Consider the following 13,771-nt stretch of genomic DNA (forward strand, 5'->3'; position numbering starts at 1 on the left):
GTTTCTCCATATTGTAAATTCATGATGGCCATTTATTGGGCATCTACTGTGTTCCAAGTCCTATGCTAGGTGCTTAACATCGAACAACTTTATAAAGTAGGTAATATTCCCCTCAGTATATAATGTGAAAGCTGAGGTTAAGAGAGATGTAGGAACTGTGTAAAGTTGCAGGGCGTGAGAATCCAAAATCTGGATATTGCTTTGTAAAATATTTGCATGTTTGAAAGGGGATAGCAAAGACATGTCTCCCTTTTCCTCCCAAAATGCATACCAAGTATACTTTGCTAAAAGGATACACAAAGGAGTTCTCTGAGATCTTAGGAGTCTGCTGGGATTCCCCTTTGTGCTCTCAAAATGTCAATTCTGACATAAAAGGAATTTTCAGGAAATGGTAGAAGTATATCACAGTGCTCTGTCCAGGGCAAAACTAACCAGTTCAGCACTAGGGAATGTATTCCCGTTCAGGCTTTCAAGGCTGGGTCTTTATCAGTGACAGTCTAGTGTAGTAGCAGAATCTTGGGGTCAGAAGACTTTGATTCTAGTTCTGACTTGCAAGTTAAGTAGTGATACATTTTTTGGTAACTACTCAAGGCTCTTATTTTCTTCACCTATAAAACAGAAAAAATGACAAGGTACACATACCTCAAGGGATTGCTCTGAGAATCCACTGAGGTAGTTTGTTCATATACTGTCCTATTTATCTCAAGTTATTTACTGTCTGTTTTTCCTATTGTGTAAATTCTATGCTATCAAGAAACCAGTCTATATATTTCACCACTCTATCTCCAGGGTGTGGTACACTGCCTGGCAAACAGCAAATGCTCAAAAAACAGTTGCAGAATGAACTGTGTGCATGTTAAAGCATTAAAAAATGTTGATTATTAGTATTATTGTTAATAACTTTTAAAGATATACAAAATGCATTTTTTGTTAGGTATTAACTTTTCATAAACATTAATACTATTAGCCAGCAAGTGAATTTAGGCAGCCAGCATTTAAGTTCAAATGATGATCCTGTTCCAATTTTTTGATGTTTCCCTAGAAATTATTACTAGGATTTTTCCCCCAAATGATATCTGATATTAGCATTTAAATCACATGAAATGAAAATGGTGAGGCTTCATTTCTTGTTACTAATTTTTGTAACCTCCAAGAAGGTTTCTTAGTTTTGCTGATTATTCTGCAACTTCCAGGTTCTCTCCAGATGTGAAGAAAATTGCTTACTTGGTTGAGATGCTTGTACTTACTTGATGAAGTACTTGATTCCATCTGCTGTGTAAGCTTCCTCCCACCCATAAGGTAAACCTAGAGTGAAAGGAAACCAAAAATATATTTAATAAGATGATAAAGATAACTTTATTTCCTGGACACAAAACTCCCTCATCTTTACAATTATTTGAGCACATTTCTTGTACAAAATAATTTTCTAGAAAGGGGGAATTAAGACAATTCAGATGAGCTTTCATACTCAGCATCTTTAGAACACAATAAATAAGTCTTGAGCAGTTAACAATCTGCTTTAGTTGCAATAACTGGATTATGACTTGTCATTTACATGTGGTGAGCATTTTTGTCAGCAGGATTCAAGCAAAAATTTGTGTTGCAGTGGATGGTTTTTGCCTGAAGGCAGAAGGATGGACAAGATGGCCTCTGCTTGTCTATTCTGGCTCAAAGTTTCTTTAATTGGCTCCCTTTACATTCTTTCACTCAGCTCCACAGGGAATCAGACATGAGTGCCAGATCAGCAGGGGTTTGAAAGTAGCTTTTGGACAAGACAAAATTCCTTATTAAGTTTGAAAGTTTAGCAAAGCGATTTACAATAGATTGTGGCATTTTACTTTGTTAATTAAGAATTTTGTGCACTAAACATAAACGGCCAAACAATTTGCTAAACTTAGCTTCCATTTCTGTAATGGGATTGAGAATAGTTAGCTATAAAGAGATGTGGATTGACGTAAGCAAGCAATATTTGGCCATATTTCTGTAAATGAGTACATTTTGGCCCTCATCATACCAAGAGAACAGCCCCAAGTTGAGGCAGCCACATTTTCCTACATTCTGATTTTGGGTGGTACGTTTCCAGAACACAGTGGTTTCCACCCCGCTGTCCCATCCAAGTACTGCTAAGGATTTTAATCCAATTTTTGGATCAGTTCTTTGACACTGGCTTATCACGACTCAGGTAGCCTACCTCTTTGGAAAGTAACTGAGCTTTAACAACAAATCATTGACTTCCTTTCCCCAAGTCTCAGTAAGGGGCAGAGCAAAAGTGCAGGAAAGGTAACTATTTTTGCTTGTTTGTTTTTAGAGACAGGGCTTCTCTTTGTTGCCGAGGCAAGAGTGCAGTAGTGCAATCATAGGTCACTGCAACTCTGAACTCCTGGGCTCAAGTGATTCCCCCTCCTCAGCCTCCCGAGTAGCTGGAACTATAGGTATGTGCCACCGTTCCTAATTTTTATTTTTTAATTTTTTTTGTAGAGACCAGATCTCCCTATGTTGCCCAAGCTGGACTCAGACTCCTAGCCTGAGGTGATCCTCCCACCTTGGCCTCCCGGCCTGAAGTGATCCTCCCACCTTGGCCTCCCAAAGTGCTAGAATTATTGTTGTGAGCCACCGTGCTTGGCCTAACAGTAACTATTTGAATGAAATGAAACCTTACTCTACTGCCATTTGCTTCTTGCGAATAGTCTTTGAGAAGCAACTCTAAGGATGACGTTTTTGTAATTATGAAAAACAAGAAATACACTTTGCATTGTGTTTATTTCCAGTCTTTTACCACAAGTCATACACACCTTGAGCAAAAATTCTGTAACTATTTCCTTTGTATATTAACGCAGGCCACCTTGGAGTTTCCATTCTCTCTTTATGAATAAATGTTCCTCTTATAAGTAGAAATAAGCACTTCCTAGAGCTTGGCATAAGCAAATGACTGGCTTCCTGAAAGCCCCTGAGTGACTCCCACTATACGTCTCCTCTAGTGTCCACTGCAAACACATGCTCAGCCAGATGCGCCATGATAAACTGCTCTGCTGTACCAGTTCAAGTAGATTTATTTTCTGTCTTCATGCTTTCTGCATCTTCTTTTATAGATCACTTCATTCATCACTGACAAGCCCCTCACTTGGAGGAAAGAAACTGATGACTGTACCTAAGAACCTTGCTTTCATGACAAAAATGCTCAGAAATACCAGGATTTCCAATCAATAAGACAAAGGCAGCTAACAGTTAAGTAGGAAGTTATTCTAATGTGACTACAATTTTTGTCTGCTGAATAATTTGATCAGTACAATTGTATCTGTCCTTCTAATTTCTTAAGTTACAGATATGTTCTAATAAATAAAGAAAAATGGACACTTTCAAGACAGTATCTCTTAATCTACAGGCGCATTTGAAAATCGACATTAACATCAGACCACATCCCCTGTGCCATCAGAATAGAATTTCTGCCTTGATTATTTCTTTACAATTATTAAAAAAGAATTATAACTTTATAACAGCCTTATAAAGGTACTAATTCATAGGCATTTAAGTCACAATGGTTATTCAATGACTGCAGCCATAAAGATATCCCTGGATATTAAATAATATGTATAGCTTATTTTAGAAGACGTTCTCTGCTCTGAGAAAATAAGTGTTTCTTTTTGGGAGATTCAATAGTTGCTTATTGTTCGTGCAGATTTCATATAATCTATTATATAAAAGACAGACCTAGAGACTAAAATGATAGTAATTAATCTCTCAGTGATATTTCAGTAATAGAAAACAATCACTGTCCAATTATAAACTAAAAAACACAAATAGCCTTCCTTATACAAAAATAGGACTTCTGATTCCCACCAGCTTATTGATGAACTCAGTTTTCCATTAGTAAAGGTTTCATTTCTTCATAATAAGTGATTTGGATATAACTAACATTATCTAAATACTTTTCCATAATAATTTTTGTTCCAAACATTAAAATCTTCCCACATTTATCACATCTTTATACTTGGAAATATACAATGCTTCCATTTTTTTCTTTTCATATTTGCTTTAAAAATGTTACAACAACTATAACCACCTGGAATTGCTTTTGATTAGAAGTATTGTCTATGAACCCTCCCATAACATTCTTTCCATCAGTGATCATCTGTTTTGAATCAATAACTTCATAGTGATGACTCCAAAATCTTCATGAGTATCTTGCCAACGTAAGAGTCTTAAACACATTCAACTTAGAATAGTGGCTGTTACCTAAAACTCAACATATCCAAAACCAAAGTCATTACGTTGCAGACAAAATAGTTTCCTTTCTGATTTCCCAGTCTATTTATGTATCAAATATTTTCTTTGTCATACCTGGACCATATGTATCATTCATTAAATATTTACTGATCCTTCATTATGTGTTCAGCATTTTGCTAGATGCTCAATATACAATGATAAACAAATAGACATGACCCTGGATCATATGAAGCTTGAAATCGACATAAAGACGTTATTAAAAATAGGAATAAGTTCTATGAAAAAAATATGGAATACGATGAAGGTAAGTCATAGCACAGAAAAAGGCTGAACTCCCTAATGCAGAAAGAATTCCCACAAATCGATAACAAGATCAATAACACACAACAAAATAGGCAAAATGTGAAACATTTAGGGCATGAAACACAAATGAACACATGTGAAAATGTTTAACTTCATGCTTAATTAAAGAAATAAAAAGCTATTATGAAATACCATGTTCATTTATCAGATTAGCAAACATTAAAAAGTAGTTTAATCAGGCACAGCATTCATGATGTGAAGAGATAGTCATTCTCACATTAACAGAAGTATTAAGTATTACACACTTATGAGGAGAAACTTGTAAATACCTATCTAAAATTTTCAATGCTAATAACAATGAGTTGACATTTATTGAGCAGTTAGACTCCAGACACTGTCGTAAGCACCATACATGTACCAATTCACTTAATCCTCACGAATAATCTATGAGAAGTACTGCTATTATCCCTATTTTAGCAATAGAGAACTGAGGCACAGAAAATTTAAATAACTTTCCCAAGGTCACATAGCTAGCAGGGGAAGGAGCCCAGACTCTTCATCACTATGTTGAATGATCTCCATATAGCTTAATCCAGCAATTTTTCTTGTAGAAATTTATCCTATAGATATATTTTATTGACAAGACTGTTCATTGTAAAAACAAAAAATTGGAAATAATCTAAATAACCATCAATGGGAACTGATTAAATAAAGATACTGTAATAACAGAGCCAGATGTATTTGAAAAACATTTGTTAGTGCTATAAAATTGTTGCAAACTCAAATACGTTTAACTTTTAGCATCCAACATGCTGAGCAGAGCAGAAGGAGAGAGGGAGGGAGGGAGGGAGTGTGGAGGTGTTGGGGGGAGATATCTCTAACTCACAATTAATAAGGCTTTGCTAAAGAATATAACATTCATCACATAAATGGAATTTTCACTTGATTTGCAGCCAGAAAATCTGAATCCATATGTAATGTTCTTCAATTGCAAGCTGAATAACCATGGGAAAGTAATAATCTTATGGAATCTGAACTTTCTATATAAATAGATTTGTCATTTATATAGTAGTGATGATAATAGCTACCATTCTAGCTTAGGAGGTTAGCATGATACTCTTATTAGATAACATGTAACTACACAATGATATACAAAAGCAGACAATTGTTATTAATCGTAATGAAATTAACAGCCCTTTCTTCATTGCTTATGGTTCTGGTGATATAGAGTATTTTGGAAGCTTAACATAGGAAAGTGTTTATAGGGGAAACCTCCATTAAGGTGTAAGCACTTTTTTTTTTTTTTTTTACAATCCTTTCCTCAATCTCTGTTTTACTCGTGAATAACATTCAGCAATAGAATAACAGAAACTAGTGGGACACTCTGACCCTGATCCAGTAGTGTGATGGTAAATGTTTTAACAACCAGCTCTTAGGCGTGGGGGCAAGGCTTGATTTGCAACATTTGCTCAGTTTCATAGTGTAAACACTATACCATGCCTATTTTGAGCTACCAATGTGATGTCACTGAATACGGAGATGGGAAGAAATGCATAGTAATACACCATGATATATAATTCTTAGATACAATAGGTGTAAATAATCTCAAGAACAAAGACAAGAGTAAAATGCAAATAAATAATTAGGAAGTGGTTAGTTTTTAAAATATTTATTACCATTTCTTTTAATATACTTTTCAGTTTAAATATTTTAATTATTAATAATGACTGTGTTTGACAATTGGCTCACAAAATTCTTGCAAGCCAGTAGAAGCCAGCTCAAACATACTACCGTGGCTACCCACTTCTTAGCTCCCTGGTCCCGTTGCACAGAAAGTTCCAAAAATCAAAGGACAGCAACGCTGTTTTATCCAATAGAAGATTACATGAAATTGATAGCAGCTTCCAAAGGTGTAAAGAATTGTTGCCCTAACAATAAACTATGTTTATCGGATGTTTACATAGTGCTTTCTACTATTTCTGACATTCTTCTAGGTAGTTTATAAATATTATTAATTCATTGTACCATCACAACAATTTGAGATAGATACTGTTATTAACCTCATTTTGCAGAGAGGAAACTGAGGGATAACGAGGTTTAAATAACTTGTCCATTGTCACACTGCTGATAGTGCAGTCATGATTTGAATGTAAGCATTCGGATGCCAGAGCCTACGCTTTTAAGCACTGTGTGTTGCTTCTTTTCCCTAACTCCTGTTTGCACTGCCAACAGTCAAAATTAAAACAATCAAATAATACTTTTGCCTAACTCTTTGAGGAACACAAAAAGTAAACTAGATTCCCAACGTCTCAATTTGTGCATTATTATCCAGAGCAATGCTCTTTTAAAAGGAACTGAAATAATTTCTAGGCTTCAACACAAAGCAGTCTATTTTAGAGACATTACATGTTTACAATTGTACAAGTTAATTTGTAGGTCTGAACTGCAGTGCCAATTTAAAAAGAACTACTAGCTAATTTTCCTATGAAAAAGGAATCTATTATACTGAGAGATGGTTGCCACCTATAAATAACCAAATAATGCAGTATTTCAACTATTAAAATCATTTCAACTATTAAAATCATTCAACCATTAAAATCACTACTAAAATCAAAATAATTGAAAAAATGTATATATTTTCTGAATTGTGATTTAAACACTCCTTAATATTGGCCTTGCAAAAATGCTGTGTTTTAACAAACATGATTTTGGACCTGTGACTTGATTATTTTACCACCTGGTTATATACATCATTGTTGTCTGAGACAAAAAATAAAAAAGCAAATGACATATATACATATATAATTTCACACATTTTGTGCATCCCAAATTCAAAAGTTAAAATGTTAATGTAATTAGATATGAGCTATTTCTAGTTAGAAGTCACTTACCCGGCAACTGAAAAGCTATAACATATTAAAGGAAGAACAGTGTAAAAAACTTGTAGAGGTTATCTGGTGGTTCACAGTCTGCTTTATCTGTCTGTCATTACTTTTTTTGCCAACATATACTACACGAATTACCAGTAAAAGAGAAGGGGAAATGCCAACATTCATTTTCTGCATTTATCTTCCCAATAGATGCAGAATTCAGTGTTTTTTACAGTTGGAGTTCTCTCCCTCTCAGTTAAATTATGGAGTCACTTCTTTGAATTCTGAGGTACAGACATTCAAGGGGCCAGTTTAAATGTTTTCTCTTACATTGCTAACTCTGATCCCATGACCCAGACTGAAGATGAGAATGTGGGATTTCCCCAGCAGTTGTTTCTGGGCATTTATATTATGTAATGCTGGGGGAATGATCTGGGCTAAGGCACTTTGATTTGATTTGCTTAAAAGCAGTAATATACAACGGACTTTATTCTGTGCACTAATGAAACTCAGCATAAAACTTACTGAAGCTTTCCTCACTAGAGTGTGAGATCAGCCTAAAGACAGAGCTGAATAATAGGATGAAATGATCTTCTCATACTCTGTCCTGCCAACAACCTTGGTTATGATTAGTCATCTAATAAATTTAATCAATGTAGACAGTAATGATGAATAATACATCTGACTCTCCTCAACCCAACTTCTTATTTTTATAGGGACCCCCCACCCCATACATCAATTTCTCCAGAAATTCTGAAGTTATATATAATTGCTTTGGATGAAATAACAGATCTTCATTTCACAAATCAAATGAAAATTTGATCCCAATTTTGTTTTACAGTAAAGCATTTTTTTTTTTTGGCATCTACTGTACATCAACTGCTAAGCTAAACACTTTAAATTTGTTATGGTAAGAGATGGTTTTCACTGGTTATCTCATAATACATTTCATATAAAATAACTGTGTACTTCATTAAAAAAAAAGGCCTTTCAGTACATTCACCCTATCCTCTTGTAGTTGAAGACCTTGCTTCTTACCTCATTGAGAACACAGAAGCATCAGGAAGAGAATTTCTAGATTCCCACCACAACATCCACCAACAATGCACATACTCCGCCTTTCTCTGTGATCATACCTCATGCATTCCTTCCATCTTACTTACTCAAAGCTTCAATCCAACAATTGTCTGCTTTCTTCCCTAACATCTGTGTTCCCTCCCTGTACTGGGTTATTACCATGGGCATAAAAATGAGCTGTAATTATCTTCTATCTTAAAAAAAATTAAAAGCAAAACTTTGTCTTGCCCTCACATTTCCTTGCAGCTACTACTCCATTTCTCTGCTCTACTTTATAACAAAACCTTACAAAAATGGATTTGTCTACATTCAATTCCCCTCTTTTCATTCATTCTCTTTTAAATCAACTCTAGTGAGGCTACCATTCGCCCTATGCCACTAAAACAGCTCTTGTCACTTTATGTCCAGAAGTCAATTTTTCAGTCCTCAGCTTCCTTCACTTTTGACTGTATGTGATGCTGTTGATCACTACCTCCTTGGAACAGTTTATTCGACTGCAAAGACACAGCTTTCTCTAGGTTCTTCTCTGTCACTGCCTGTTTCTTCCCTGCTCATTTGCTAGTTTCTTCTCATCTCCCCAATCTCTAAAAGTTGGACTGCTCCAAGGCTTGGTTCTTCAACTCCTCTCTGTCCTTCCTTTCTGCTCTTTTCCTGCTTACACTCATTTGTTAGGTGATCTCATCCAGTTTCTATTTAAATACTATTCATACGTGACCCAGAATTCTCTATCCCCAGTCTGGACCTCTCTCCTGATTTCCAAACTGGCAAATTCAGGTGCATGCCCTCTCTTCCTTTATCATTGTATCACTTTTAAACTGAAGGTGCCCATTACCGATTTCCTGACTCTTCACCCAAACCTCGCCTCTCAGCTTTCCCCATCAATTTCTATCCTTCCAGTTGCTCAGGCCTAGAGCACATCCATGACCCTTTTCATTCTTTTACATCCCATATGTAATCAACCAGCATATCTTGGTGGCTTTGTCTTCAAATTAGTTACAGAATTTGACCACTTCCCAAAACTTCTAGCATTATTAAGTTGGTCCATCCCCTACCTAGATTATTCTGATAGCACTGTAACTGGTATCCCTGCCACAGTCTACTTTCAAACTAGTAGGCAGCATCACTAAAAAACCAAAAAGTCAGATTATGTTCCTTCTATATGACCTGCCTCCCCCATCTCCAACTTCTCTGACTTCACTTCTTAATTCCTTATGTTCAATGTGCTGCAGCTGCATTGGTCTCATACTGTTCCTTGAACATAGCAAGTATGTTCCTGCTTCAGGGCCTTTGCCCTTGCTAGCCCTTCTGCCTAGAGAGCTGTTCCCTTTGAATGCATGGCTCACTCTGTCATTTCCTTTCAGGGTCTGCTCAGATGTCATTCAATCAGTGATCCTTTCCCTAGTCACTCATAAAAGAGCCAGCTCCCTTCCTCTCCAACCTCTGACACTCATTATCCCCCTCAACCCGGTTTCTTTTCTGTCTCCTTCCTCACTAGGATGCAAATTCCATAAGAGGAGGTACTGTTCATTCATTGTTTCACTGCCAGTATTCTTGTGGCACATGATAGGCTCTTAGTTGCTGAATTAAGGAATCAATGTCCACCAAATATCTATATTTATACAAATACCTACTCTTTAACAGGATGTAATATTTGGGAGGAGAGTTCTTTAGAAAAAGATGTTGAGAGGGTGTTTAATAAGATAATGGGGCTGGGAATGATGGCTCATGTCTGTAATCTCAGCATGTTGGGAGGCTGAGGGCGGATCATGAGGTCAGGAGTTCAAGACCACCCTGATCAACATGGTGAAACCCCGTCTCTACTAAAAACACAAAAATTACCAGGGCGTGGTGGCACACACCTGTAATCTCAGCTACTCAGGAGGCTGAGGCAGGAGAATCACTTGAATTCTGGAGGCAGAGGTGGCAGTGAGCCGAGATCATGCCACTGCACTCCATCCTGGGGGACAGAGTGAGACTCCGTCTCAAATAATAGTAATAATAATAATAATAATAATAATAATAATAATAATAAATTGAAAGTGAGGCTGTGAACGAATATGCTGAAATATTTGAATTATTTTCCCCAAGAGTTGATATTCTTCTTTTCCTTATGGGTACAGAGATGAAGAGGGGAGGGGCTCTAATTTATTTCCGTATACAAAGATAACATGTTTTTAAAAAGAACTGCTGTTGGCCAGGTGCAGTGGCTCACATTTGTAATCTCAGCACTTTGGGAAGCTGAGACAGGTAGATCACTTGAGTCCAGGAAAAAAAAAATGCAAAAAATTAGCCAGGCATAGTGGCATGCACCTACAGTCCCAGATACTCAGGTGGCTGAGGTGGGAGGATGGCTTGAGCCTGGGAGGCAGAGGTTGTAGTGAGCCTAGATGGCGCCACAGCACTCCAGCCTGGGTGACAGAGCCAGACCCTGTCTCAAATCGGGGTGTTGGGGAAGCACCGTTGTTATTACAATGATAAAAATATTGAGGGGCCAGTGGCTGTTGAACATGAATTACTGGGAAAAAAATGCACCTTCTCTTTTCTGTTCTATCCAGGAAAACTGATTTAGTGATTAGAGGTGGTAAAGTTGCTATCCAGCAAACTTGATTTACGCTGGTTAAGAGTCATAGCAGCATGTCTGATAGTTCAAAATGGACACTACCATTTGCTTGTAACAGGTTGCCTGACAGCAATAGGTAGACACACTTGATCTAAGAAAATAGGAACAGCAGCTTGCTAATTAGGTCAAAATGCTAGATTCAAAACTGACAGGGAAATTAGTGTGTCTCAAGGTGATTTCATAAAATCCCTATGGGATGTCATTCACTTAATATTACTGTACCATGTTTCTAAGAGTATCCCATACCAGCATACCAGAATTCTAAAAAGAGGAAATACAAATGGCCAATAGATGTGTAAAAGTGATTCACCACGAATAATCATGAGGGAAATGCAAAATAAAATCACAATGAGATATCACTTCACACCTGTAAGAATGGCTATTATCAAAAAGTTGAAAGATAATCATTGGTGAGGATGCAGAGAAAAGAATCCTTGTACACTGTTGGTAGGAATGTAAATTAGTACACCATTTTGGAAAATAGCATGTAGGTTCCTCAAAAACTAAAACTAGAATTACTATATGATCCAGTAATCCCACTTTTGGGTATATACCCAAAGAAATTGAAATCTGCATGTTGAAGACATGTCTGAATGCCCATGTTAGTTATAGCATTGTTCACAATAGCCAAGATATGGAAACATCATGATATGGCCAAGATATCACTCATCAACAGATTAATGGATGTAATATTATGAACAATGGAATCTTGTCAGCCTTAGGAAAGGATTCTGTCATTTGCGACATGGGTCAATCTAGAGGAGATTATGTAAAGTGGAATAAGCCAGGCACAGAAAGACATCTATGACGTGACCTCTACTGATATGTGAAACCTAAAAAGTCAAACTCATAGAAATGAAGAGTAGAATAGTTGTTACCAGAGGCAGGTGGGGAGGGAACAGGGGAAGGGGAAATGTTGGTCAAAGGTATAAAGTTTCAGTTAGACAGGAGGGATAAATTCTGGTGATCTACTGCACAGCATGGTGACTGTCATTAATAAGAATGTGTTGTATATTTCAAAATTGCTAAAAGTGTAGATTTTAAGCATCCTACCACAAAGAAATGATAAGTATGTGAGGTGATGAAAATGTTAATTGGCCTGATTTGATCATTCCACAATGTACGCATATACTGAAACATCACATTGTACTCCAAAAAGATATACAATTATCATTTGTTAATTAAAAATATAAAAGCTTTCAAAAAAACATAATGTTTATACTTTTATAGCAACAGTTTTCTACTGTTGCATAACATATCACAAATTTAGCAGCTTAAACACCACCTATGCATTAGATCCAAGTTCTGAAAAGTTCTGTAGGTTGAAAGTCTGGCATGGCATGACTGAAATCAAGGTGTCAGCTGGGGTAAGTTTGTATCTGGAGTCTCTGGGGAACAATTTACTTTCAAACTAATATTTTTGTTGTTGTTGGCAGAGTTCAGCATGCAGCTGTTGGACTGAGGTCCCTGTTTTTTTGCTGGCCATCAGCTGGGGCCACTCTCAGCTCCTAGAAGTAGCTAGCATTCCTTGCCATGTGACCCCTCCATTTTCAGTCCATCTTAAGCAGTGACACATGAGTCCTTTTCAGATTTCTAATATGACTTCTCTGTCTCTGATTTCAAGATTCAGATTTAAAGGCTCATGTAGGTCAGGCCCACCAGGATAATCTCTTTGTCTTAAGGTTAACTAATTACATATGCAAAATTTCTTCACAGCAGCAGCTAGATTAGTATTGGTTAGATAACTGACAGAAGGTGTGTGTACACAAGGAACCAGGAACATGGGGGCCACCTGAGAATTCTGCCTACCACAATGCTCCTATTATTTATTTCATACAATGTCTAAATTAGAGCTGGGACACTTTTTTGTTGTTCCTAGGAAGGAAAATGTAACTAAGAAAAATATATCAAGGGTTACATACAAATAAAAAGAACTTAATAACGAATTTTAGGGTTTTTTTTTTTTAATTTTCTTTTCCTTTTTTTTCTTTTTTTTGAGAAATAAAATCTCCCTGTGTTGCCCTGGCTGGACTCAAACTCCTGGGCTCAAGGGATCTTCCTGCCTCAAGCCTCATGAATAGCTGGGACAACAGACATGTGCCACGGCACCTACTTAATTTTAGTTTTCTTTCTTTATTTTTTGTCATGGGATTATAAACATTTTCTTCCAATAAACCCGGAACATTAAAAAATAGTTTTCTATTTCATTTTGTGGTCAGTTAACGAGGGAGAGAAAGTGATAAAAGAAAAAGGGGGGAAAGGGGAAGAAAGAAGGCAGGAGAATGAGAAGCCAGAGGTAAGAACAGAGAGCAGAGATTCAAAAAAAAAAAAAAAAAAAAAAAAAGAATCCGACCAGGTGTGGTGGCTCATGCTTATAATCCCAGCCCTTTGGGAGGCCGAGGTGGGAGGATCACAAGGTCAAGATATCGAGACCATCCTGGCCAACATGGTGAAAACTCATCTCTACTAAAAATACAAAAATTAGCCGGGTGTGGTGGCGAATATCTGTAGTCCCAGCTACTCAGGAGGATAAGGCAGGAGAATCACTTGAACCCAGGAGGCGGAGGTTGCAGTAAGCTGAGATTGCGCCACTGCACTCCAGCCTGGTGATGAAGAGAGGCTCCGTCTAAAAAAAAAAAAAAAAAAAAAAAATCCTTACAGGCTGAACACAGTGGCT

The 13,771-nt window shown here is 36.9% G+C and overlaps 1 protein-coding gene and 1 long non-coding RNA gene across 12 annotated transcripts in view; one reads left to right on the forward strand and one right to left on the reverse strand.

The window, feature by feature from the left end:
- The window catches only part of LOC105476764 (uncharacterized), a 111,627-nt gene that overhangs the window by 95,652 nt on the left and 2,204 nt on the right, over window positions 1-13,771 (forward strand). For 3 of the 5 annotated variants that reach the window (XR_011615739.1, XR_011615741.1, XR_011615743.1), the window contains 4 exons: window positions 1,194-1,299; window positions 2,309-2,432; window positions 3,090-3,224; window positions 4,394-4,528. This is a non-coding gene — a long non-coding RNA (uncharacterized lncRNA). The remainder of the gene's footprint in view (window positions 1-1,193; window positions 1,300-2,308; window positions 2,433-3,089; window positions 3,225-4,393; window positions 4,529-13,771) is intronic. The other 2 variants (XR_011615740.1, XR_011615742.1) reach the window with 2 other exon arrangements.
- Window positions 1-13,771, reverse strand: part of LOC105476766 (syntaxin binding protein 4) — a 197,755-nt gene that overhangs the window by 21,292 nt on the left and 162,692 nt on the right. For 6 of the 7 annotated variants that reach the window (XM_011732940.2, XM_011732938.2, XM_011732935.2 and 3 more), the window contains one exon: window positions 1,248-1,305. In XM_011732940.2, coding sequence (XP_011731242.2) covers window positions 1,248-1,305 — 58 coding nt within the window. Of the gene's footprint in view, window positions 609-1,247; window positions 1,306-13,771 lie in introns of those variants that run through there. The other variant, XM_011732936.3, reaches the window with a different exon arrangement.

This window comes from Macaca nemestrina, chromosome 17 (assembly GCF_043159975.1).
Source record: "Macaca nemestrina isolate mMacNem1 chromosome 17, mMacNem.hap1, whole genome shotgun sequence".
Lineage (NCBI taxonomy): Eukaryota > Metazoa > Chordata > Mammalia > Primates > Cercopithecidae > Macaca > Macaca nemestrina.